This window comes from Semicossyphus pulcher, unplaced genomic scaffold, assembly GCF_022749685.1.
Source record: "Semicossyphus pulcher isolate SPU_LCO1_2020_fin unplaced genomic scaffold, fSemPul1.0.p SCAF_18, whole genome shotgun sequence".
In the NCBI taxonomy this organism is placed as follows: Eukaryota; Metazoa; Chordata; class Actinopteri; order Labriformes; family Labridae; genus Semicossyphus; species Semicossyphus pulcher.
Window position 1 is genome coordinate 4,829,884 of NW_027211691.1, and position 27,835 is coordinate 4,857,718.

A 27,835-nucleotide genomic window follows, 5' to 3' on the forward strand; every position below is an offset into this window, starting at 1 on the left:
TGATTGCAATGTGAACATGTGGTAACTTTAAAAACAAAAAATCCCTTTCTAAAATCATTCTGGTTAAAAACACTCCTCCCTTTAAAAAGTATACATGGCTCCTAGATGCATCCTCTCCATTCACAGGACAATTATAAAGTGCTGTTGAGAGCCTGCAAAGTGTCCGCTTCATGTCAGCTCTGAATCCGGATGGGAAACATTCTTCTTCTACCTCAATCTAAAGACTTAAAGCTCAAACATTCATGCAAATTATTGTCTTTATTCTAATCAAATGTTGCTCATACAAAACACAATTCCCCATGCTTCCGTGTGTTATTTTGGTAATAACTTTATTTTATTTTGAAGGCAAATTTGACTTAGAATCCGGCTCTAGTCGGTGGGTTTCCTTTGTGCTTGACGCAGTTGTGGTCGTTAACCTTGCAGACGCTGGTCTGTCGCTCCCACCCCACCCGTCTGTCAGCGCTGATAGACGGCGTCCAGAGCCCCGAGGCCTTCCCGCCCCCTCCAGGCTCAACACCTTAGTCTCCGGTGTTTCCCAATCTATGGTCCGCGGACACTTGAGGGTCTTTGACGGAGTTCCAGGGGGTCTCCTTCTAACTCTGGAATAGTTTCACTTCTGATTAAATCCCTAAAACATTATTGCATTCATAAGATTAAAAAGATTTAAGCCATGTAAGACAATTAAAAAAAGGGTAAACATGCTCTGATGCCCCCCTCTCTCTTTAGCCCAGCTCTATCTGGCAATCACAGCAGGGAGTTTCACCATGCTGGCAGGATCATGAATGATTTAGTGCTCGGATGATCCAGGAACACAGCAAATCTTCAATGGAGAACACTCAGACTATAGGAGGACTGAAATGCGCCTCGGGCTGTATAATTCATTGTTTGGATTATTTGAGAATAATGTATGAACATCTCCACATTCATTTAATCACATCACTTCTCATTGTGAATTTGCATATTTGTGTTAAAGCACACCCTGTTGGTGTAAGGAGGGAAGTGACAGATACAAGTGTTGTTGATATCAGTGACTTCCAGTATTGTTTGGTAAAATGTAAGGCCTGTAATGTGCATGTATATAGATAATCATCAACAAAAGATCGTTATTTATTGTGCTTTTGTAATTTTATCATATTGTCAAAACCCTAAACCCATTTCTACAAGTTGACTGACTCTTATATGTAACATTAGCACCCTTAGGTTTATTATATCTGTACATTGCACACTCCCTTTATTTCATATTGTGAACTTTTACACATAAATATCAAACTGTGCAGCTCTTTCATTACACCTTATAGATAGATGTAGCCTACTGTACATGTTTATAGGCTATAATCTTCTTTTATGTTGTCATTATTTATTTTCCTTTAAGATTCTTTACAGTTGTCTGTTTCTTTATTCTAATGCTTGTTTGTTTGTTTGTTGTTATGCACCAAACACAAAGACAAATTTGTTTGCATAAACCAGATTCTGATTCTGATTAAAGCTGTAATCTCGAAGATTGATCTAGAATTGCGTGAGCACACTTCCCAGATATCCAGACAGTGCTGCATGTGTGACGTCCACGGTTGGCTCCGGTTGTAACTCTTGATTTTCCTCGCTGATGGTTGTTTTCCTCTTTAGACTGTTTGCCTTCATCTGAGTGTCCAATTTGTTTCTTTTCTTTGGGTTTTCACTTATTGTTGAAGTTGTATCTGTAGTCATCCATCTTTTCTTTGTTTGTTCAGCCATAGTAGATTACTGTTTACTCGCAGCACTTGCAGAGAGCGGAAAAGCAGCCGCTTAGCTCCGCCTACCTTCTCGGGCAGGCCAACCACTGCTGGGTGACGGAAAACGCGTCACTAACTTTGCGTCACTTGTGATTTGTTTCATGAATGTTGCCACAGACACCCAGTCTGTAATACTGCAAATGCAAAGGCTTTCATCTGTGGGCCATCGGCTCAATCACCATTGTGTTACCTCATTTGGTAACAGACATTTATTTACATGAAAATCTTCGAGATTGTTACTTTAACAATCACAATCTCATGTTGAGTGCTCCGTCAGTAAAAGGGCAGCTGTCTGACATAATTCACACTGTGCTGCTGGGCAAATAAATGAAGCACAAGAAGGTTTCCAATTTGAATTTATTATCTCTAGTGTAAAAACTTGACTTGAGGTCCAAGTCTACAGAAAAACAAGTTTCCAGTGTGTTTGAATGCTTGTAACATATATGTACAGTGCTGTTCTAACAGTGACAGAACGCTTAGGCACAGCACAGACTAATAATCAAGTAATCAATAAAAGTTCTGGTGTTCTTTATTTATTAAATTAAATAGATTAGTAAGCATTTGAAAAAGGTAATTTCTGCAAAAAATTTAGAGGGACATTTGGTTTAGGGAGCAAAAACAACTGAACCATCCAGAAGTTTTCAGGTGAGTGCATCAAAGTGTTTAAAAGCTTCTTTAGATTCTGTACTATAGTCGGATGTCTTTGCATGCCTTTAGTGTCAGTCAGGAGTGCTATTAAGGCTACTTCAATCTATGATCTAACAGACTTTCTAACAGAGTGTTAGTATCACTCATTCAGTTTCCTGCTGTAAATTAAAGCACTTCAAGCCAAGTCTGGATCCATTAGCTCCATCTAAAACATAATAAATGTTCTGCCCTCCAAGAAAACACAAGTGAACTCCTGCCTGCAGCTATCAGGCATAAATAAGACATAAATAACATTTGTGTATACCTACTACCAGTCCTTAACTTGCCCTGAGAAAAAGACAAAGAATGCTATTCTGACAACATATAATCCCTGGGAAGATAAAGAGTCAATGGCTTTTTGAGACTGTTAATAAGAACAGTGATGGGAAGACTGACAGAGCATGCATACTCTCCCTCTACAGGTGTTGTCTTGCTCAGTTCTTACTCACCTAGCATAGTACTGAAGCATCATTTGAACCAGTATGTGGATAAATACACTTTTGAATGGTTGATGATGCAAAGGCAAAAGAGTATCACAAAGAGATCTCAGGGTGCAATGCAACTCTTAATATTCTATATACTTATAAGGTTAGAGTGGACTAAAGCACAGTTATAAATCAACCAACAATCTGTGCTACAATAAAATGTGTGATGTATCTACGTAGATGTTTTATTAGGATTCTGTCAACAGAGAAACTCGTGGCATTATGTGTTTGTTTTTAGGGCAGCCGTGTTTTATGGTTTCTTGTAAAGCCGAGGTGTGAAGGGCTGCACAGTACAGACCAGAATAATATACAGTATGTACAGACTCTGATGAGTTCTTGGAGGAATGGTGCAATGGTTCCAGGTTAGTTAAATATGTTGGATTGAAAAATGTTCCGGGACTGGGGCTTTGACTTGTTATTTGGGTGATGTAACTCCAACCTCAGCTGCTGTAGGGGGAAACAGGAAAGAAACATAAAGACATTTAGTCTCCTTTTTCATATACATGACACATCTACATGGATGGCTGACCTGGATAGGTCATGAATGCCTATACCATTTCATTTGCATAACAAATAAAGTACTGGCGAGACTTTTGTAACTGTGTTCTGCAAACAGCTGTGTGTGTGTGTTTTCTTCCCTCACCTGTCGTCTCCTTCCTTGATGCCAGCAGGCATGTTGTTCTGGATGAGGTTGGATCTGTTGAGTCCGGGGATCAGAGTAGCTCCCGGCAGCTGGCCTGGCCTGATGGGCTTGGCTGATAAAACATGGATCACATACAGAGAACAGTTTGTCCAGAGTATACTTAAACTTTTTCATTTTCATCTTTAACTATTTGTATTTTAGCAAACAAGCTTATTTTCTACAATACAATATTACAATTTCATTTAGCAGATGCTTTTGTCCAAAGCAACGTACATCTCAGAGTTAATACAACACAAGCAACGACCTAGACAGAGGGAACAACGTCAGTAAGTGCCAACAGACAGCTTCAAGTGCGTTAAGTATTTGTTGTTGTTGTTGTTGTTGTTGTTTTAATCATTATCAACAACATCAACAAGGTCAATATAGTCATCATCATCATCATGAATATTCTAATCAACATCAACTACATCCAATGTTACATTGTTACATACAACTCAATGTTATCATCATCAATAGCATCAATATCATTAAGGTCAGAGGTGTTCATAAAGAGCTGGGTCTTTAGCTTCTTCTTAAAGGTGAAAGGGACTCTGTGGACAGAATGGAGTTTGGTAGCTCGTTCCACCACCGGGGGACTAATGAGGAGAAGAGTTAGCGACTTAGGGCCCTGTTGTGATGGGAGTACCAGGCGCCTTTCATTGGCAGAGCGTAGTGGGCGGGATGAGAGTAGACCTGGATGAGGTCAATGATTTGCTTTCTTTCCGAGAGTTAGAGAAGAAGATTGATACTACGCTCATATCTGTGTGTTACATTTGGGGGTACAGTCAGGGGGCAATTAGCCTAGCTTAGCATAAAGAGTGGAAACAGATTGAGGTAAGCAATAAGCTTGGCTCTGTCTAAAGCTGAACCAAGAACCACCTAAAGCTAATATTTTGACAATTTATATTTTCTGAGAATAGCTAGGCTAGCTTTCCCCCCACCTGCTTCTAGTCTTTATGCTAAGCTAAGCTAATCACCTCCTGACCCTAGTTCCAAGTTGATTGCACAGACATGTGAGTGGCATCAGTCTACTCATCTCAGTCTCAGCCAGGAAAAAGATGTCACCCTATGCTTTAATCAGAGATGGTGCTTGCTCCAAAAAGTCAGCAAATTATTATTCAACACACTCTGAATTTGTTATCCTTTGCAAGATATAGTTTCATATATCTTTGTGAATGTGTTCACCTACCTATTATTGCTGAGTTTCTCCTGCCCATGTTCTTGGGCTTGACGTTGTCCTTAATACGCTCCATCTCCTGCTGATAGCGCTTTCGGTCGCGGGCTGCGTTCTCTTTGGCCTCCTTCAGAGCAGACTCGAGGCCTTTGACCCGCTCAGCAGTGGCTCGCAGACGCCTTTCCATTTTAGGAATCTCACCACGAAGGTCATTATTGTCCCGTAGCAGCTTAAGAAGGGGACAACAGATTATTCACAGAGGGAGAAGACACAAAATGTGGAGAAAATCTTTTATTCGATTCGTTTCGGGAGGGAAAACTGTGTCAGATTTTTGGTTGTTCATATTTTTACCTGCTTGTGAACTTGGGTGAGCTGCTCGAGGTTGTTCTCCAGGAAGCTGATCTTCTGTTTCTGGGCAGCACTGCAATCTGTGTCATCTGAGTCTGTTTTGCCTTTCTGCTCAAGCAAAACAAACAGTTTATAAATCCACGTTTTACCTTGTTTAGTAATTTACCTCCAAACAGCTGATTCATTGCAATCAGTCGTTCTTACTATAAACCTGAATCCAGAGCATCCTTTTTTGTGGCTAGATCACATGATATGTCTCAGATTCTGGATGAGTACAACACTGTGACATATTCTCTTCCAGGAAAGAAAGCATGCTTTCCCTTTGTTTGTCTCGTCGAGTCTCAGCCTGAGGGCTGGAGATGAGCGGCACGCCGACGGCCTGGATCCCTAATTTACAGCTGCTACCTTTGAAGAATCAGATGGCCTACTTATTGCAGAGACTTTCTGTTGTGTTCCCTGGATTCATTAAAATTTCATCATGGTGCAAATTAAATGGAGTGCAGCCGGCGCGCGAGCAAAATATGGATCTGTTTGTCTCATTCCAGGTAAATGCTGTGGCCTACGCAACAGCAGCTCATGTGATGTTACTCTATAGGTCATTACACACAGAAAGATATAGCAGGATAATGATTACGGTGGTAATGCACCATGAGCCAACAACACAGTGTCAGGACTTTTACCTTCTTGACTCTTGTGGACAGGTCCTGGACAAACAGCCTCCTCAGGTTGTGGAGTGTCTGCAGCTCTCGGGCCTGTGGGAAGGTGAGAAACACGGCTCAGAGGAAAAACTGTACGTGGACATTAAAGGGTTAATTCGACCTAAGATATCCTTCACTTTTCTGCCTCTACCTATATACAAGTGTATTGAATAGAATAGAAATTCTGAGGCTCACAGCTCAGTGAATAAAATTGATATAATGAATCTCAGACAGGACACTGGTTTAGCTCAGTGGGTAGAGAGGCGGCCCCGTATCCAGAGGCTACAGTCCTCAACGCAGCGGCCGAAGGTTCAACACCTGTCCTCAGCCTTTTGCCGCATGTCATCCCCCACTCTCCTCTCCCCATAATTTCTGTCCCTCAGCTGTCATATCTAATAAAGCAAAACGGCCAAAAAATTTCCCCAGGAACTAGGAACCTTTTGAGGAACTCTGTGCGTTTCGATAGCAGGAACCAGGGTCTAACTTTAGCTCCGGGGAAATTGATTTACACCCTGAAAAGTCCCTGCTCAGGGATAGTACTTTCCAAAGGTCCAGGAACTTTCAGGGCGGGGCCTGCAGTGCTGACCGTTTCTGATTGGTCGAGTACTCACAGTGTTTTATTTCACCCGCCATGTTTAAAAGACTGCAGCTGCAGACTCACTGCTATCATCGTGCTTCGAGATGGGGTCACAGAAGAATGCAATGCAATAAAGCGTGACAAGCTAACTGTAGTGTCGAACAAATGATGATACCGGCCCGTTTGTCACGTTTTATGGCTGGAACTAAAAGTTCCTGGAACTTTTGGTCGAAAAGCACCTCTTGACAATGAAACTCGGGTAATATTTATAAGATAATATTTCAGTGACATGTTGGCTGTTGCCATCTTGTTTTTCTTGAGTCAGCAGTGACCATATTTGGGCGAGAGACTGGATACACATTGCTGTTTGTATGCTAGTTAAAACATGTCGTCATGATAGCGACTTTTAAATCATGAGGTAGAGATGTCCTGCAGCATTCTCAGCTTGATCTTATTTTACAAAATGAAAAAATTCTGCTGGATTTTTATTTTTTTTCTTTCTTTTTCTTTAAAGGAGTGAGAAACTGTCTTACCACCATCCACAATTAGTTAATTTTTCAGGTGTCCGAGCTCCTCCATATCCTTTGTGCAATGCATTTTGGGACAGCACGATAAAAATTTGCATAGTTCAGTAAACTTCAAGGCTGTTTTTAGATGACTATATATTTAAGCATCCTGATAGATTTGTGATCTTTTTTGTACCTGATGATGCTCGTAGCCTTAAAAACTGACTATCCAGGGTAAACGGGAAAATGCTGTTGGATCGATATGTCGCAGTTAATTTATTCAAAAATCACTAATTAAATGAAATTATATTCCCCTCTATTATTTATTATTATTTTTAAAATCAAACTGAAACTTTCTCTCTGGTGATTTGGGTGAACTCTCCCTTTACTTGAATACAGATTTAAATGGACATGCAAAAACTGACCACAGTCTCCTCCAGTCCCTTCAGGTCCTGGCTTGCCTGCTCCCGTCTGTCCTGCTGCACCCTGCACAGCGCAAAATATCTGTTACTAAATACACATGGTATAAAATGAAACAGGCTGTAGCAGACTGTGCGTGGAAGACTTACGTGAGCTCTTGCAGCTGGCGGCTCTTCTCCTGATCGGCAGCCTTGAGCTTCTCATGCTCCACCCGCAGCCTCTCCTGCTCCAACATGATCTTCTGGTTCAGACTAAACACATGTCAGGAACAACATTATTACTGGACTAATGATCACTTTAACAGATGAAGAAGTGTCGGCTGATGTCATGTCTTACTCCTGCAGCTCTGTGATGATCTTCTCCTTGTTGTCCAGCTCGTCTCTCAGGCTGCTGAGCTGTTTCTGATGGGCCTCTCTGTGAGACAGGATCTGCTGCTCCACAGCGTCCTGGAGACACATAAACAGCTATAGTAGTAAAGTGTACTACAGTAGTTGGAGAAGACACTTGTAAGAGACAGCTAAGTGGTAAAGTACCTTGACTTCATTGGCAGACTGGATCTCAGTCTCCTTTTCCATGGTGTTGACTTTCTCTGGAAGGAAATAAAACAAAATGTGGTTTTAAAAGTATCTGCATATGTACTAAGTGCTGAAATAATTGTATCCCATCCAAATGAACGCACCTATGGTACATGCATAAGCTTATATATGAAAAGGAACTTGTGATACCCTTAAAGGGGGGTATTATGGTCATTTCAAGCTTCATATTTCACTCTGTGATACCTGTGGAGTAGCTTAGCGTAATTTACAGTTTAAAAAACTCCTTTTCCTCACACTGGTGCTCTGTGCAGGCTCTCATACAGCCTCTGCCTTAAACGACTCAGTCAGCTGTGTCCCTTTAAGAAACCCCTCCCTGCACTTTGTGAGGTCACAAAGTACAGCATGTAGAAAAAACTGTGAAACCTGACGTTCACAGCAGCCTGCAGACTGAGCTGAGAAGCCTGGGGATTACTCCAACATACTTTTACCAACAGATTTGAAACTTCACCCACGTTTAGTCTGGACATCCAACATTGCAACATTATATATATGACTTAAAATGTGAAACAGCATAATACCCCCTCTTTAAGTGCCACAGCAATGGAAAAGCTGCTTTCATGATATTGATGTTGAAATGTGTGTTCTAATTGTCTCCCATCCCAATTAACACGGCGTTGGTACATCAATAATCTTATACATGTACATGAACTTGCAGTTCCCTTAAGGGTCCCTGTTTGGGAGCTTGAATATATGGTCACCGCAAGTTAAGTACTATGCATTTTTGAAACAGGTATCACAACTTCAAATGCATTCCAGGGAAGACCATTATAGGGTTAATGCTGCAGACGATGTGCTCACCCTGGGCTTTGATCCTGACTATTTCCTCATTGAGGGAGTCCACATTTTCCTCCAGCTGTCTCTTCTTCTGCTCCACATTCTGAAGGGAGTCTGTCAGGGATTTAATCTTCGCTTCATACTGAAAAACAAGAAGAAATGAATTAAAAATGTATATTTAAAGAAACACAGCAAATGTTATTTAAACCCAGAACAAACAGTGTCAGAACGGCAAAAACTTACCAGCTTATTAAGCAACCGTTTGATTGATACCTGCATATTCAGCCAGTTTAATTAACCGCCACATTACTGTCACTATGGTGACAGTATCCGAGATGGAAGCGCTGGCGGTGCTAAGCAGCAGTTACCTGGGAGATGCGGAGCTGGCAGGCAGTCAGCTCTATCTCCGTCTCCTCCATCTTCTGGCTGCTCTCGGCCTGGGTGCTCTCCAGATGTTTGCTTCGCTTCACCATCGTCTTCACCTCTGACTTCATCTTACTGATGTAGAGACGGGCCACGGTGAACTCTTCGTCGATGAGGCCGCTGCTCTCTTGTTGCTGAGAGAACGGAAAAAAACATTTTAATGAGGCCTTAGAGGATGTGCTCATCATTTTGTCTGTTACACTAAAAGCAAAAGCAAGTATCATTTTCTGTCAGATGAATGTCCCGGAATGTTCCCGATACTCTGGCTCCAAATAATGTCAAACATCGCAACATGGCAGCGCCCGTTATGGGGGGTATTTTAGCTTCAATTTTGTACAATTAGAGAAGAAGGAGACGCGTCGTCCATCTTTATGTACAGTTGTTGGTTAAATTACGATGATATGAAACAGAACAGAGCAGCGAATCCTCACACTGGAACCATCAAACTTTTTGCATTTTGCTCGATGAGTAAGAATTAAGGATTAATCAGTTTTGATGGATGAATTCATTGGTTGACTTTTTGTTCTTCTGGCAGGACAGTTTGTCTGACAGTTGATCTTTAGATGTGCAGTGTACAAGAGACACACAATATAAGACACAACGATGGTCTGCAGTTCTAAGGTGTAGGATGGAGCTCTGGCAGAGGTTAAGGTTAAATTCCCACTTCAGTACTGTTAGGCGATTGACAAAAACAAACTGGAGGTATTGTATGTTTCCACAGGAGACACTTGACCTTTCCCTTTCAGAGAGGCGTGCAGTTTAAAATAGATCGGGCAGGATTTGAACTCTGCTGCTGGGAATACACGAGAAACTAGAACCAGTGAAAAATGAAACTGTTTTCAACCTGCTGTTGAAGCGTAGATGTTCCACAGAGCGCTGCACACGAGGGTCAGTGTGCTCACATGAAGTCTGGTCATAATAACACAATAAAGCAGAAGAGATAAAGGGAGACGCTCACACCATAGGTGCATGATTATACTTCTCCAAAAAACTTCAGCAGTAATTGACCCTTCGCTAAGCCACTCCCTTGAAGGGCCACTGTCCAATCCTACGTTAGCAACCGTAACTTGGGCGCGTCAAGCTTTCAGAACAAGGAAAAATGCCGAAACGGTGTGCATATAGAATCTGCAGATATCCTCAAAGTTTAGAGGGGGGGTGTCATATTTTCTTCCTTTACCGAAGCCAAAAACTGAAGAGGAGAGATGTCGGATTAAAAACTGCCAAGTTGCCTACCCCTCTGTCTGGCCTTCGGTACCACCACAGATGATATGGGCACAGCTTTTCCTTTACCACCCCTTGGGTTGTGCCATTGTTGTGTGTACAGGATTTTGTTGGGCTTTCCTGTTGTGACTTTAGGAGATCCAGTGTGTGGATTTTTCCCTATTATTTCACTTTGAACATCTCTCACTGTTATAGTTGAAACGCCACAGTATTTACATGCCGGTGCGAAAGCTTGACAGGCGTAGCAACAGTAACCAAGGGGGACGTGACTTAGCTAAGCGTCAATTGTTGCTGCACAGAAATTTATGAAGCAAAAAGACCAAAGATTTACTGGATCCAGCTTTTTCTTTGTTTCATATCTTTTTGTAAACTGAATATTTGTGGGGTTTTGACTTACTGGTTGTACAAGTATTCTGATGTCTGTGCTGTTGGCAATCTTGAGGATTGAGGATTTTTAAGAATGTTACTGACACTTTATTCTTTTGTTCTTTTTGTGATAATAAACTGCAGATTTTGGGGGCTTTTAGACTGTTTCTAAGACAAAACAAGCAATTTAATGAAGACACTTTCATCGGAAAATGGTTGCGGGGCATATTACAAACTAAATGAATTAAACAATGAAAAAAGAGGAGCTGACAATAGAAACAGTTGTCTGCTGCAGCCCACACAAAGTCCTTCCTAATGTGAGTTAAGTATCTGTTGCATACTTGATGAGGATGAATGGACTGCTGATGAGCAGAACCAAAGGGCATATAATTTTACATTACAGGAACACATACATTGAAGCATGTGACCTGAAGCAAACGTGTCAAATAGGAAGCAGGTGTTGAAATGTGTAATTTTCCTTTCAGCTAGCCATTGTTGCTCTGTCACAATGTCTCCAACCTTTATGTCGTTGCTTCCCACGGCGATGCCAATCTCAGCCAGATCTTTGAGTAATGATGACATCATCTCAGTGACCCTCTTCTTCTGGTGGTTTGTCATCTCCTTCAGCTTCTGGAGCTCAGAGTCGATGGAGGCCAGAGAGCTCTGTTGGAGGATGAGAACATAAATAAATAGACGAATTATCAGATGTAAGATCTCGTGTAATCAGATTTTCAAATGGATTCTGATCAATAAAAGTACCGATTTCTGGTTGAGCTCCTCACTGAGAGCCTCAAACTCTCTGGCTTTGTCCTCGACTTCCTGACTCTTCTGGTCATAGTTGACAGCCAGCTCCTCCAGGGCCTGCAGCACCTCCTTCACCTCCTCCTTGGAGGCTTCGTTCTCCGCCAGCAGCCGGTTAAGTTCAGTTTGCAGCTTGTCGTGATCATGGCGGGAGGAGGATAGGAGCTACGGGTGAGGATAGAGAGTGATAAAAAGGGAGTAAAGTCAGATATTCATAGCCGGATCTACAAACTACATTTCTGTTCAGCTAATGTGTTCAATCTGTGAGGCTGCACTGCTGCCTGCTGAGGGTGAGCTACAGTCTGACCTCTCCTGCAGGGAGACTAATGGTCTGCTATCAGCTGTCAGGCTGGGTTTGTGCTAACAGGAACGGCTGGAGGTGCTGAGACGCAGTGGGGGAGTTTGGAGGTAAGGGAAAGGGAGGGGAGAGGAAGGGGGGAGTTTGGTCACCTCCTCCTGGTCCAACATCTGTTCATTCAGTTTCTCCACCAACTGGGACTGCTGGTTGATTTCCTCGTCCTGCAGAAAGGAAAGGATGAAGGAGAGGAGAGAGGAAAGGAGAAATATAATACATCACTTGTTTATTCTACTACAACCTCAAGCAATACAGAACAGCAGCCAATCACGCCACCTGCTGCCCAAAAGAAAAACTGCTAGTCAGAAGGACCAAGCTATAGAATCCTGACACTGTGAGAGGATTAATAGTTGAGATTAATTTTGATAATTCTAGTAATATTAGGTGCAATAATAAATTTAATTTGGGATATTATGTATAATATTGCATTTTAACACACTTATTACATTGGAATAGACTTTGATATCCCTGCACCTGTGGGGGAAAATCTTTTTATAAGATGCATTGATCTATTTTTCATCATAGTTCAACAATTATTTAAATAAAAACACTGTCTCAAAGAAAACAGCAACAGCAGTCCTAAACCTTGTGTTTTTAAATAGTCGCGTAAAACATTTTTTTTGTGGAGCAGCAGTCATACTGTGAGATTCAGATGTGATCATCTGACACATCACCTATTTTCACTCTGTTCTGTATCACCAACCATTATGGTGCCCTAGGCGAGTTTAGAATTTGGCGCCCCCACTGCAAATGGTAAAATATCATTTTTTTCTGCCACACAATATCCTTTTTTATTTTGCATATCAGTGTGCAACACGGTTATCCAGAAGAGACCTGATGATTAGATTTGATATTGCGATAAAGATTGATCAAGCTTGCTACAATGTGTTGGGATATGAGGACATTGTGGGGCCTTATACACCAGTAGGGTGGTCTGGGGGATTCTCCCATTTTGATGCAATTTTATGCACTGTGTATTTACATTCAAAGTAATCATTGAAAATTGAAAAATGTGTACCTCAACTGCTATCATTTAACATTTATTGACTGCAAGTGAAAAAAATGTGAATTTCATGAGCTACCATTAGTTTACTGTCATATTAAAAGGGTTTTTCTTCATTTATAGACACATAAGAGTTTCTTTGTCTCTTTACATCACATGCTGCTGTCTCTCTTCCCCTCCCTTATATGCTGTCTGTCATTCTATCTGTCTGTCTGTATTACATGTGTGATTAGACAAGTAGGGCGAGCTAATTAAACAACAGAACATACTTTATATGTACGACAAAAGAACACATCGCATCTCTCCTCTCCTCTCTTGTAACCGTCAGGAAGGGGCGCTGAGTGAGTGGTCGAGAAAGTAAAAGAAAGAGAGCGGCAGAGTGACGGTAAATGTGAGCGGAGTAGAGAGAAGAGAGGTTTAGAGAGAAGGTATCAGTCTTGCAGTAGACTTGCATTTAAAAACGGAGCTTCATTAAAAATATTTCAGGCTCAAGCCAACGCCCAACAGAACGTGGCGCCTATGCTTTGAGCCAGCCCTGCACCAAACGCACCCTTCCCTCAAACTTTCAAGCCGTGGTGACAGCTGATTGATTCATAGTACATACATTGTTAGGAAAATGACTAATTGAATTGCTTTGAATTACAGTTTTTAGAATATTATCTATGAACTCAGGAAAGATATCCAGTCATGCCAAGTGAACAGGATTAAGAGCAAGTGAAGCCATGAGCCACTGATGTTAAAGTCTTGAGTAAACACTTCAGCTTTGTTACCATTTATGTCCATGTCGTCTTGCCATAGAAAGCCACAATACTATTATCACCAAACTTACTGGCATCAACACATTATTATCTACATGTACTGCAATTATAACCAATAAATGATATGTTCTGACTTGACCGTCAAACCATGTTACAGGCAGAACTGGCAGAGAAAGCGTGCCAATACACTACTATATCCATGAGTGCTGTTTGTACATCAGCATATGCAAAAAGACTTTCCTGGAGGTTGCGGGAAGGTGTGATCATGCAGCGTATGTAACAGAGACATTCTCAGTAAACTGACTGTGTATCATAAACAGTGTATTCTGGATCAGTCCTCACCTTGTCGTCCATCTCCTTGTAGAGTTTGGCCATTTCTGCCTCGTACTTCTCTTTCTCAGCGTCTGTGAGTTTGACTCCAGGGAGGGTGCTGAGGGGCAGCTTGGGTGCTGTCTTATCATTGTTGAGTGCCGTGTCCAGAGCCTGGACCTCTGCCTTGGCCTGTTCTTTATCAAACTGCTCCTCTGTTGGCACACTCTCTCCTGCAGGGGGCAGCAGAAAGAGACATCAGTCCAGGTGTCTCTGAGTGTATGTGACATTTCGCCTTCTCCCTCCGTTGAGTTATTTTAAACCTTGGCCATATTATTATCATTTTATTCATATTTTGGGCCCTAAATGACTAATAAGTGTAAACTTTGAATTGAATGCTCCAGTGCATTGCTTCATCCAGCAACCACGAAAGGGGCTGACATTTTTCTGGGCAAATGGGCCCGATCACAGTACATTTATGAAGTGCTTGTTTCTCAGGCAAGACTTAATTTATTTTATTTTTTAACCAGAAACAGCTGTTACATCACTCTCTTTGAAGTTACTGGACTCCGCTGACAAAAACAGTCATTATAACTCCATAACTTGTGAGTTGCTGGTGTACTGCTGCCTTGAGTTTGTTTGTGTTAATATGTTGTGTTGGATCTGAGCTAACCCTTTCAAACACCAAAAATTACACTACGATATCAACAAACCAACAGATAAAGGTAGCTGCAACTCTGTGTTCTGAATGGAATAATTGCTGTTTTTGTTGATGGGATTGCTTTGTACAGAGCGACATAATGGCTGTTTCTAGTTGAAAAGAAGACATTTTACCAGTGTTGTGACCAAGTGATCTTTGCTCAAGTCCCAAGTAAGTCTCAAGTCATTTGGTCCAAGTCTCAAGCAAGTCACGAGTCATTTTTTCTTGGGCAAGTCAAGTCACTTTTCTTCCACCCAAGATCCAGCACTCTTACCTGTAGTATCCGGTCTTTATAAAGAGAAAGACAAGGTGTTAGCAGCCCCTCTAATAATGATATTGTTGGCCAATATAACCTGTTCAAAAAGTATGACAATAAATTGTATCTGTATTATCTTGGCACAGACGCAGCCATGATGATGGTCTGGTCTGAGATCGTATTGAGTAGTAACGAGTACAACTGGCTTCTCTTTGGGGGCTTTGATGTTGCGTGTTGCCATAGCGAGGCGTTTGACCGACAGCCAGTCATCCAATCATGACAATTACATACCGGGGAGCTTTTTGAGTCCAGTCATAATTCCCAGTTTGCGCTGCGTACATACTTGATAGTTAGACAGAAACTTGACAACATTGAATTTTATCAATTTATATATAACAGCTAACATTCAAACTTATGAACACACGCAAGTCATCTGAGTCATCATGCCTCAAGTGCAAGTCAAGTCTCAAGGCATTAACTTGCAAGTCAAGTTTTATCACCCAACCCCAGGACTCTCTCCCCCCTAACTTGTACACAACCACCTTCTGCAACTCCCTTATGTCCTTTTTCAATTAAAAAATCAAGAATATCCACCAGCACCTTCGTTCAAACCCTCACCTCAGCATCTCAGCCGACTTTCACCCATCCACACACCTATTCACCTTCTTCCAGCTCCCCACTCTCTCAGAAATCTCAGAACTCATCCAGAAATCCAAGCCATCCACCTGTCAACTGGACCCCCTCCCTACACAACTTGTTAAAACCTGCCTCCCCTCTCTGGTCCCCCTCATTTCTGCCATCATCCACTCCTCTCTCACCACTGGAACTGTCCCTACATCCTTCAAAACTGCTACCACCACCCCAATTCTGAAAAAAACTGGCGCCGACCCCTCCAACTTCAACAACTTCCATCCTATCTCCAATCTACCCTTCATCTCCAAAATCCTTGAAAAAAACAGTTGCCTCCCAACTCCATTCTCACCTATCCCACAATAACCTGTATGAACAGTTCCAGTCCGGTTTCCGCCCACTCCGTAGCACTGAAACAGCACTCATCAAAATCACCAATGACCTCCTTATGGCAGCTGATTCTGGACTCCTCACCATCCTCATCCTCCTCGACCTTAGTGCAGCCTTCGATACCATCTGTCACACCGACCTCCTCAACAGGCTATCTTCCATTGGCATCACCCACACTCCATTAGACTGGTTCACATCTTACCTCTCTGGCCGCACTCGCATTCATTCAACTCAAGCCCTTTAAATCCACTCCTTCCTCCATCACTACAGGTGTGCCCCAGGGCTCTGTCCTGGGGCCCCTCCTCTTCATCATCTACCTCCTTCCCCTCGGCAATATCTTCCGCAAATTTAATATTCAGTTCCACTGTTATGCAGATGACACCCAGCTCTACCTCACCACTTCACCCTCGTCCACTCTCCCGCCGACCTTCCTCACTGACTGCGTCTCTGAAATAAAAACCTGGTTCACCATAAACTTTCTTAAATTAAACAGTGACAAAACCGAGGTTCTCCTCATTGGCACCAAATCCACTCTATCCAAAACCAACAGCTTCTCCCTCACTATTTATAACTCCTCCGTTTCACCCTCCACCCAGGTTAAGAGTCTGGGTGTCATCCTTGACAACACACTATCCTTTCAATCCCACATCAATAACATTACCCGGTCTGCCTACTTCCACCTACGAAACATCAGTCGTCTCCACGCCTCCCTCGTCCCCCTCACTGCCGCCATCCTTGTCCACGGTCTCGTCACTTCCCGTCTGGATTACTGTAACTCCCTCCTCTTCGGCCTCCCTCACAAATCCATCCATAAACTTCAACTGGTCCAGAATTCAGCTGCCCGTATCATTACTCGAACCCCCTCCATCCACCACATCACTCCTGTCCTCCAACAGCTCCACTGGCTCCTGGTTCAGTTCCGTATTCAATTCAAAGTCCTCCTGTTAACATTCAAGGCCATCCACAACCTCACCCCCCCATATCTGTCCTACCTCCTCCATGTTCCCACTCCCTTCCACTCCCTCAGATCCTCTTCCTCCTTACACCTGTCTGTCCCCTCCACCCGTCTCACCACGATGGGGAGCAGAGCATTCAGCCCCTCTGCTCCCCGTCTCTGGAATTCATTACCACCCCAACTCAGAAACATCGATTCATTCCCCGATTTTAAATCAAAACTCAAAACACATCTGTTTAAATCTGCCTATTCCACATGACGCTAATTGCTTTGTCACTTTTGTTTATCTTGTTTTGTTTGTTTTTTCTCTCTCTTTTAATGTGTATTTTGTGTATATATATATATATATATATATCTATGTACGGTGTCCTTGAGTGCCGAGAAAGGCGCCTTCAAATAAAATGTATTATTATTATTATTATTAGTCCAAGTCGAGTCTCAAGTCATTTATTTTTTGTCAAGTCAAGTCGCAAGTCATCAAAACAGTGACTGGAGTAGACTCAAGTCCAAGTCACCAAGTCTCAAGTCCACATCTCTGCATTTTACCAGAACAAAAAGGATAATTTTCAAAATGTTGCCAGCCAGTTTCAATAAAGATCTGGGCCTGTGAGTGGACAGAACAAGCAGTTTTAGCAGAAGAATTCTGACCGAGTACTATTGCCCTGACAGATAATATTGCATTGATTAAATCACGACGATATAGCCTCTGGGGACAACAGTGAACATGTCGGGCGTGTCGCCAGCATAAACAACTTCCAGTCAAGACTTTTCCATATGCTGCACTGTTTACAGAAAAAGAAACTGTTACTTTAATTAACGGATCTTACATTTGCCGAAATGTCAACATCATGATGCAGATTTGTGAAAAGTCAAAATGAATCTTTGTCAGCTCTGTCCTCAAGAGGAGAAGAAAACTGCTTTTAAAATGCTCGTTTGTTGAACGGAGGTCGGATCGATCATTCCTGATACATTCAGGGAAGTCGGAAAATCTGAACGCTGAACGGCTTTCGTGACACAGCGTCTAGAGTGGATTGTTAGCTGAACTTGTTGCAGATGTCTATTTATAGAGATTAACAAGAAGCTAAATCGTCGTCAGATAGCTGCTGATGGGAGCCGGGATGTCATTACGGTGCATCATGTTCCGCCTGCTTTTCCTATCCACACGGACTGTTTTTCCTGCACACGCCACAGCCTGCTGATACGTGATTGGTCAATATTACTCGGACTACAAGCATAGTACAAACAGAAACCAAGCACTTGCCGTCCCTAAAATCAACGTCCCTGCCTAGATAGAGATTGCATCGATCACAGCCTGTCCTTCAGCTAAACAATCTATTGGAGCAAAGCCTTTTATACCTGACAGTCACTTAGACCCCAAACCATGTAAGAATTAGGCCTCGGTTAAAAATACCATGAATTCAACTTTAAGAAGAAGACCTATGACAACACAAAATTTCGTAAATCTGTCGACAAATGTTAGCATGATCATGCACTTTTTCTGAAGATAAATACACCAGTATTCTCCATGGCATTGCTAATATGGACACAAAGAGTTCTTTCTTAAAGCATAACCCTGTTCAAGCCCAAAATAGGACCATAGTGAAATTCATCTCTAACAAACTAAGACAGTGATACTTGAGAGCATGAGAGAGAGTGATATAACTTATACAAGGTTTCTAATTTTAGCTTTTTTATCTAATCCAAACCAAAGTTATGATCCTCTTTCATTTACATCATTATCAAAGTGTAGCCTGTAAAGAGCTTTTTGTGCATTAAACAGATATTCTTTTTTGACACATTTCCAGGTAAGCATACAGTCACTTCAAACACTGTTCAAAGGATGAAGACAAAGTAATAACGTAGCATACAATGTAAAAACATGAGAAGATATTGGACGTGTAATCCTCACCACTCCTCCAGCGGTTGAGCTCCGTCTCCAGCCAGGTGACGGTGTTTTTCAGCGTCTTGTTCTTCTCCTTCTCTTTCTCCCACTTGTTCTTCCACTGCTCTGCGGTCAGCTCCACGTTCAGACACACCGTGTTTTTAACCGTCTTTGCCCTGGTGGGAAACGGTTTGATGTTGGATGTTTTAAATATCAACAGTCCAGCCACTCACAAATGGTTTCACTGCAGAGAGACACTGACAGGAGGCTGTTTCACCCTCTTTGTTTCTCCTCAAATTCAGTACTACACTATATGTGCATTAAAGGAACAATTTAACATAGTGGAGATATTTGCACTATTCCCTTGAGTAAGAAGAGAAAGTAGATACCAATGTCTGTCTGTATCCTAAATGTGAAACTACAGCTAACAGGTTGGTAGTTTAGCACAGCAAAATAAGACTGGAAGTAGAAAGACACAGAAAGCCTGAGTGATTTTTTAAAAGCACAGTGGTTCATCCTCCTTTGAGACCTCGCTATGACCGATCCTTGGAGCTTACTGATGCAGCAACAAACATATGATCCCTCGCTGGCTCCTACAAGAACATGTCAATTGTGAAAACCACCGACTGCAGTAGTAGGTAAGTTGTTCTGTTCTGAAAATGTTTTAACATCAAAAGGTAGCAGATCTCCTAAACTCCACATTAAATTATTTCTATTGCAATGGAACGTCTGACCCGCATTATAGTTAGCATTTGTAGTGTTTCAGGTTATAGAATCATTTTATTGGTGATAACGGGTTCTTCAAAACCACAAATGAGATCAAACAGAATCTGTAATAATTTTGTCAGAAAGTAGCAATGCATCCGATACACTGGATTGTTATCAGCTCTGATATAATTCCTATTAAAGTAATAATCTCTAAGATTTTCATTTAAATAAATGTCTTGGCGTCTGGTGCGACTTTCGTGGAAAAAATCAGAAGCAGCGCCCAGTTAGTGACGTGTTTTCCATCACCCAGCAGTGGTTGGTCTGCCAGAGAGGGTAGGCGGAGCTAAGCGGCTGCTTTTCCGCTCTCTGCAAGTGTTGCGAGTAAACAGTAATCTACTATGGCTGAACAAACAAAGGAAAGATCGATGACTACAGATACAACTTCAAAAATAAGTGAAAATCCAAAGAAAAAGAAACAAATTCGACGCTCAGATGAAGACAAACAGTCTAAAAGTGAAAGTGACCGAAAATCAAGAGTTACAACCGGAGCCGACCATGGACGTCACACATGCGACACTGTCTGGATATCTGGGAAGTGTGATCCCACAATTACCGTTTATCGCCATAGGTGCCGCCAGAGAGAAGGGAACTTAGATCTTCAAGATTATAACTTTAAGTGGACTACTATCAGCCATGATGGGAGAGGTTAAGATTAAATATGGCTTCTTTGTCAGTGTTATAATAAATTTCAGTGTCTTTTGTTTACTACATCTTTTTTTAGCACTGCAGCGAGCCCTGACAAAATGTTACAATATAATATCCATGATCTTGCTGCAGTGGGATGTACAGATTATATTATTAATATGAATGTATGTGTGTGTGTGTGTGTGTGTGTGTGTGTGTTTGTGTACCTCTGACCAAACAGCAGAGTGGACCTGGTCTCAGCATCGTTGTAAGCGGAGGGGGAGCAGCAGATGACCATGGTGGTCCGACAGTTCCCCCCAAGAGAGTCCTGCAGGATTCTGGTCATCTTACTGTCTCTGTATGGCACGTAGCTCTGACAGAGGACAAAGATAATTCATTATTTCTATATTAAATCTTAAGATATAACGAGTTTGTCAGACTATAGGTGTTCAGCCATCATTTTTATGATTGCTCAGTGTTTTAAATACGTGTACAAAAACCTCACCTGACCATGTTACCAACCCTAAATAAAATGTAAGAATCAAGATTCAACAAGCGTCAATGTGTAAAAAATTTGAGCTAGGCTTTCCACCTTACTTCTGTGTTGGACTTAAATCACAGCCTCCCCCTTAAACAGGCTAATTAATGGATGTTACGATGATGGGAGCACAGGATTAAACCAGGAAGTGATGAATGTCTCACCGAGCCCTCTGCCAGAGCTGAGATGACAATTCCCAGAGCAGACAGGGACTTGTTGATCATCTTGGCTTCATCCAGCACTGTGCCCTCTGCTCCGGTTTTACCAACCTATCAAACACACAGACACAAGAGATCACATAACAAGGCCAAAAGAAGACTGACAGGGTCACTCAAAGATGGTGGAGTGGAGTTAGACACTACTATTACAACATAATACTCGTTCAGGTTTTAGCAGATGGTTTCTGAAGCAGGAGAGAAATGCAGATGTATAAAACATGAAGCTACAAAGCGGCAGACTGAAAGAGGTGAAGGACAGATGTGGAAGTGAGGAAACATACTTTTTCACTCCCTGCCAGGTCGACGAGGTAGAGCTTCCCGGTAAGTTTCTGCTCAGTCGCAGAGTTCTCCTGTTTGATGTTGATGAGGAAGATGCTGTGACTCCTGGAACTGTGCTCGTTCATGTCTGACATACACACATGAACACACACAGACACACACACAATGAGCATTTATGAATTTTTGAACATACATTTTTAGCTTTACTTATCAATCATTTCGATTAGTTTAATGAGTATTGATAATTATGACATATATTAACAAATTACAATGATTTAAGATAAAACCACAGGAAATTTCTGGATGATTTTTAATGGCTGTCATAGGTTTATAACATTAATCCAATCGACAAAACGTTTTTAATATGCTGCTGCATCGAGGACTGTAGCCTCTGTACATGGGACGTGCACTTTAACCGGCGCCCCTCCAAATCACAATTTTATAACATAAAGTTTGTAACATGTGTAACAAACTGAAATTTGAAAGAAGGGTCGCAGTCTGACCTTACATCCATGTGGTGTTCATTCAAATTAGTCCCGACCATAGACTGTATAAAAAGATGGACGACATGGCAGCTCCCTAAAAGTGAAGCCAGAACATTTCCGGCGCCCCCTGCTGACTGGCTGCAGTATAGGTCATAAAGCCTGCCTCCTCCATGTTAACAGATGGGACATAAGTCAAACTATAAAATCAAAATACACTCCCTGATAAATTATTCGCCGTGCGGGATCCTTGCTGTTTTTTCGATAAGTTAAGAGGGCTTTTAATGCTTAGCTTATTCAGAAACAACTTAAGACATTTTTGCTAATTCCTTGTATATCCAAAGAATACTAACACTTTTGTTGTTTGAGATGAGAAATACTTATTGATATCAAGTTTGTATTATGAGCCTATTTTTGCTTTTTTCCCCTTATTATGTGGTTACGGTTGAGGCACACAGACAGTGAGTTGGCTGATGGGAGTCTCGCTGCAGTCAGGAGACTCGGTGAGGTTAAACCCATGAGAGGCAGAAGCACCGAAGGCACTCATGAACTCACTTGTGACAGCCACGATTCTGTTGTTTTTGCCTTCATCTATGGTGTCCATGACCTCGTTGGGACTGCACACGAAACGCTCGGTACACCCCTGGGGACACATGCAATCACAAGGAAACGCTGTGTTTAACAGCCCTGCAGCAGGACAGACTTACAGAGAGGCAATTATTAGCTGAGGAGAGGATTACATTCTGCATCAGGAGGGTGCATTCACAGGGGAAGGTATAAACAAAGAGTGAGCTTATTACTTCATTTCCTTCATATTCTTAATATCGCTCTTCATTCCTCTTTCTTATTATATCAATCTTATATCTAACAACAATACAAAAGATAATATATCCAATTCCATTAAATACAACTACTGAAAAAGTCTCTGATGTAAGATATCATCATATTCTTTTATGTCAGTCCTAGGCAGAGATGTGGACTTGAGACTTGGTGACTTGGACTCGAGTCGACTCGAGTCACTGTTTCGATGACATGCGATTTGGCTTGACAAAAAATAAATGACTTGAGACTTGACTTGGACTTTCAAGTTAATGACTTGAGACTTGACCTGAGGCATGATGACTCGGATGACTTGCGTGTGTTCATAAGTTTGAATGTTAGCTGTTAAATATAAAATGATAAAATTCAATGTTGTCAAGTTTCTGTCTAACTATCAAGTATGTAGGCAGCGCAAACTGGGAATGATTGGACATCTCAAAAAGCTCCCCGGTATGTGATTGTCATGATTGGATGACTGGCTGTCAGTCAAACTCCTCGTAACATCAAAGCCCCCAAAGAGAAGCCTCATCAGTCGTACTTGTTACTACTCAATTCTGTCTCAGAGCAGACCATCATCATGGCTGCGTCTGTGCCAAGATAATACAGATACAATTAAATGTCATACTTTTTGAACAGGTTATATAAATTGGACAATAATATCATTATTAGACGGGCTACTAACACCTTGTCTTTTCTCTTTATAAAGACCGGATACTACAGGTAAGAGTGCTGGATCTTGGGTTGAAAAAAAGTGACCTGACTTGCCTTAGCTAAGGACTCGACTTGACTTGACATGACCTGTGACTTGACTTGACTTGACTTGCCCATTAAAAAATTACTCGAGACTTTCTTGAGACTTTGACCAAAGGACGTGAAACTTACTTGGGACTTGAGCAAAGATGACTTGGTCACAACACTGGTCCTAGATAATGCATTATAAATATCTGGGACAAACTTGTGACAAAAACTTGATCAGACACAATCATTGTAAAGATTTCTCACCTTGACATAGGGCACCCTGTTTTTATCCTCATGTACAGACAGGTTGGTCTTTGTTACTGTGGAGGAGACGGAGAGAAAACACCACATCTTAATTGATCATGTTGTTTGGAACAAGATCTGAATTAAGTCACAAGAAAACCCAAAACATACCATCTAATAAGTCCCTGATTTTGTCCAAATAGACTTCAAAATATGAAACCTGCAAAGCAAAGCTTCCATTGTAACTTAACCAACAAAAGGACGAGTACTTGAGGACATTTAAAAGCATCGGAGCATCTGATTTAGATTTTAACGTACTTTGATATGAAACTCCAGGTTCTCATCCATGGAATAAATGTAGTTGAAGATGTCTTGAACGATTCTGGGAGTGACGCCCATCATGTCTGGGTCGTGGAGATTCCCCTTTAGGAGAAAATCATATGAAAAAACGTAAAAAACAAAAATTCAGGCGTTTCTTTTTTCAGTGTCTTTGTCCAGCGTTAACAGCAGCAACTGATGCTTTGTATTACCTCCATCGTGTGTGTTTTGCCAGACGATGTCTGTCCATAGGCAAATATTGTCCCATTGTAGCCCCCCAGAACATCTGCACACATCAAGACAAAGAAATAACACATTTTGTAATGAGGTTCATGTTTGTATTTCAAGGGTTTTAGTGTGTTGGCCACTGAGACTTCTTTATTCTATTGTACTTCTTTTTTTGTTGTTGCTGTTGTTGCCTTTTATGCATTTATTGAGAGAGAGAGAAGACAGTGAATAGTGTCGGAAACGGGAAGAGAGAAAGGGGACGACAAGGGCAGATGGTGGGGGTCGAACCAGCCACATCGAAGACTGTAGCCTCAGTATATGGTACGCATGATTTAACCACCTAGCTAAACTGGCAATCTTTCTATTGTACTTCTTACCTCTGACAATCTTCTGAGCGACAGCATTGTAGAACTGCTCCTGAGTTGTGTTGGACTGGAACACGCGGTCAAAGTAGTACGGTTTTCCCTGTGCAGAAGAAGAGGCAGTGATGAGCATCAGTAACACAAGCATGATTTACAACATTGTAAACACATAATGTCCCCAAAAATTGGGGAGTAATCAAGCACTCAGTTGGGCAATCAATGCACACAGATGAGCAAAGTTGTGAAAAATACTTGGAGGGATGTTTGGACAGCATACAGAAAAGAAAAGCAGGTATACCCTCCGTACGCTGTGTCCTGTTTGATTGTTTGTGCATAGTTTATATGTGGGGGAAAGTACAGGGCACAGGGCACACCATATTTAATCAATGAAATATGATGTGTGCAATGGCTAACATGCTGCTAACATGGTATTTCGGTTTATAAGCCAGTGGTAATGACTTTTAAAAGAACAAATGACACAATGTTCTAAGTAATGAAAAGATTAATTCATAAGTAATACAACAAAGCCTTGCTTGATAACTTTGGCTTCTAAAGCATAACTTGTCTGCTGGGGCAATTAGCTGACGGTGGCTAATGATAGCTAACATTAGCAATTCAGATTGCTGTGTAGCTTTGGCTTATGACTTTTCTACTTGTGCTACTTTATGCTTTTCTACATTTTAGCGTTAGCATTAACCATAACTCCATAAAGACACTACTAGCTTGAGTGTAACGTGGTGACGATTCCTGTTGATAGCAGGCTAACCAGTAGCCACAGCGGCTGCTATTCAGCAAGAGGATCCAATGATAGTTTGTAGAGCTTATCGAATATGAATGCTGTAAAACTACTTTTTCAGAATCATAATTCTGCATGTCAGATTCTCTTTGTGTTCCTCCTAATATAAAATGTTTAACCAACGCAGGGATCATTAATCACTCACTTCATTAATGAACACATGAAACAAAAGTAGAAAATCATTGTGCCTCCAATAAATACATGACCCAGAAATTAAATGTGAGTAAAACTAACACAGATGCAGTCAGCTGGACTGAAAACATACTTGTAACAATGTCTGCATGCTTCTTGATGGAGAACACTATAGGTTAAAGTATTGTAGCATTGCGGGGTAGCTAGATGGATGGAGAAAGAATGATGAAGAGGCGATGTGCGTTGCAGCAACAGCTAACTCGAGGTTGAGGTGTCCCAAGAAAAAACAACAAACAGGTTGGCTAACTTTTTTCTCACGCTCAACATGCGTCTAATCTTCTCCAGAACGCCAAACTCATGCTTAAAAGCGGCTTCATAACAATAACTCCCTCTTCCCTCCCCCGGTACTACTTCTCGTCCAAATACCCACTGCGGTGGACACTTCTCTCAATAAACAACTGAAAAACAACAGCAAACATAAGCAGGAACTCATACCCAGACTTACAGTATGTAAAAAACAACAATATATGATATGGTGAGGGGAGAAATCTGTCAAAACAATAATATTCAGATTTTTTGGGACCAATGTTCCTTGTGTAACTTTATATAAATAGCGGAGGAAAAACAGGCCTGTTGTTATTCTGTCTTTGATATGATCTGCACTGAACGGACCTCTGCTGAAGTACATCCACATAAATCCACATTAAGCGACTGATCAATGGTCAGTCTGTGACTGCGAGTCTGAACAAAGCAGTTATTCATGTGTTTCATTTTCAATCGTCATGAACAACATGGTTTATTGTTAGCCATGGAAATTTAAATTGTCTGCTTATCTCTATACAACCATTATAATTAGCTGGATAAAGGCTGATGCACCTTGCACAGGGCTTCAAATGACGTACTATAATAATAGAGAGATACAGATTCAGACCAGAACAGATACGAAAACATATTCCACAATTAGCTGTTTAAGTGATGGTGGTGGAAAGCACTGTCTCACACATCTTTCCAAAAGTACAAACTAGGTTGATATTTAATGACTAATGGGCTGTGCGTTGCATATAATCAGACCATACAATACACGATAAAGTGCTTACAATTCAATTAATGTGATACTGTAAGCAAAGCTTTCTTTCACAGTTGAAGCAACATTTCAACCCAAGACTCAGTTTTAAAGCTCCTGTGAAAAGTGTTTTGCTGGTCATGAAACAGATTGAAATAAATTCTCATTACTCTTTACCTACAAAAGCAAAGCAGACGATCAGCAACAAGATCGATTGCTTTGTTTACATTTCCAGGGCAAAAATTGAAAGTGAGTGATACATTTGACTGTTTTTGTTAAAAACCACCACCTAAGCATGTACAGAACAAAATCAGCAAAGAGATAAGAGGTACGGCTTTGTCCACCGGGGGCGCCAAAATCCACACAAACTGAAAGTTCCTCACAGGAGCTTTAACTTCTATTCTCTGCTCAACATCCAGCTTCAGCTTAGATAATCATGAACTATCCTACACTTATTGCAAACACAGCTCTAATATTGTCACATGCTAGCAATATCATAACTCTATGCAAATACATTAGCATGCTAAAGTTAGCAGGGGAAGCTGTAGCAAAACATTAACTGAAACAGATGAAAATAAGTTACAATAGATACATTCCTACCGGAGTGACTACACTTAACAATGTTTGAATTTGAACCTGTAAGTGTAAAGTTTTTCTAGATAAACAGACACTGACATTACTTTAAACAGACACCAGAGAACTGCAAACCTTAAAGAAAAGTCCGTGCGTAAAAGCGCAAGACACCCATAGATGAGCTTGGTTACGCACGGCTTTATTAACCCAATAAAAAACTTCATAAACATGAGCTAAAGCTTACTGAAGGCTCAACTCTACTCAGACATAATTTACTTAGAATAAACGCTGTAGCAAGGGGGGGAAAGACATGAGAGGTCCATTTGTGTTACCAAAAACTTTGCATAAAAAGTTCTCTTTATAGCAAGATTAAGTGACTCAGGGAAGGTGTTGGGCCTTCCTTATTCTGTGATACTAATAACAAAGTGAAATTAATTAGCTGAAAGTGAAAGAAGGGTAGCGATGAAGTCCATTTATCTTCCGAGCAGGGAACAAAGAAACAAACTCACCGCGATCAGCACACAGTCCTCCCCTTGGAACTTGGGGATGTACTTGTCTCCCCGGGCCACCTCCGACTTGTTCAGCGGCCTGAAACGGCACACCACCTTGATAGTGGTCTCCGCTGGGTCCGCCATCTCCGCCGCTGTGGATGGATGGAGCGCTCCGTCCTCCCGTTACAGTCAATCAGACAGCTACAGAAAGCAAAGCAGCAGGCAGCCGAGGGGGAGGGCGCGACCCTGACGGAGATGTTTCAGCTGACTGGAAACTGTGCTGAGAGTCCTAAAATATATTTACTTGGAAGAAATTACCGATCATTTCCAAGAAAGAAAGAATCAAACTTTACGTCAGGCACTTTGTCGTTACAAATAAACTTTTTATATAAATAGAC

At 41.5% G+C, this 27,835-nt stretch overlaps 1 protein-coding gene across 1 annotated transcript; it reads right to left on the bottom strand.

Annotated features, from left to right (window-relative positions):
* Positions 1–3,381: 3,381 nt before the first annotated feature.
* LOC138596205 (kinesin-1 heavy chain-like) lies at positions 3,382–27,581 on the bottom strand. Its single transcript, XM_069667820.1, has 26 exons — positions 27,456–27,581; positions 24,398–24,485; positions 24,005–24,078; positions 23,793–23,897; positions 23,646–23,694; positions 23,496–23,551; positions 22,230–22,317; positions 21,195–21,319; positions 20,860–20,964; positions 20,385–20,530; positions 18,793–18,941; positions 13,986–14,185; positions 11,978–12,046; positions 11,486–11,692; positions 11,246–11,389; positions 9,085–9,273; positions 8,741–8,858; positions 7,880–7,935; positions 7,683–7,792; positions 7,496–7,597; positions 7,352–7,412; positions 5,826–5,897; positions 5,149–5,253; positions 4,813–5,026; positions 3,585–3,696; positions 3,382–3,388 (listed from the first exon to the last, which is right to left on the bottom strand). The coding sequence occupies exons 1-26, from the start codon at positions 27,579–27,581 to the stop codon at positions 3,382–3,384; spliced, it is 2,877 nt and encodes a 958-aa protein (XP_069523921.1).
* Between the last annotated feature and the right edge of the window lie 254 nt (positions 27,582–27,835).

Bases quoted from the DNA above. Each gene is read 5' to 3' on its own strand.
- LOC138596205 (XM_069667820.1), bottom strand. From the start codon at position 27,581: ATGGCGGACCCAGCGGAGACCACTATCAAGGTGGTGTGCCGTTTCAGG. The intron at 7,598-7,682 runs GTAAGACATGAC...ACATGTGTTTAG, and splicing joins ATCATCACAGAGCTGCAGGA to TCTGAACCAGAAGATCATGT. The intron at 7,413-7,495 runs GTAAGTCTTCCA...TGCGCTGTGCAG, and splicing joins CGCCAGCTGCAAGAGCTCAC to GGTGCAGCAGGACAGACGGG.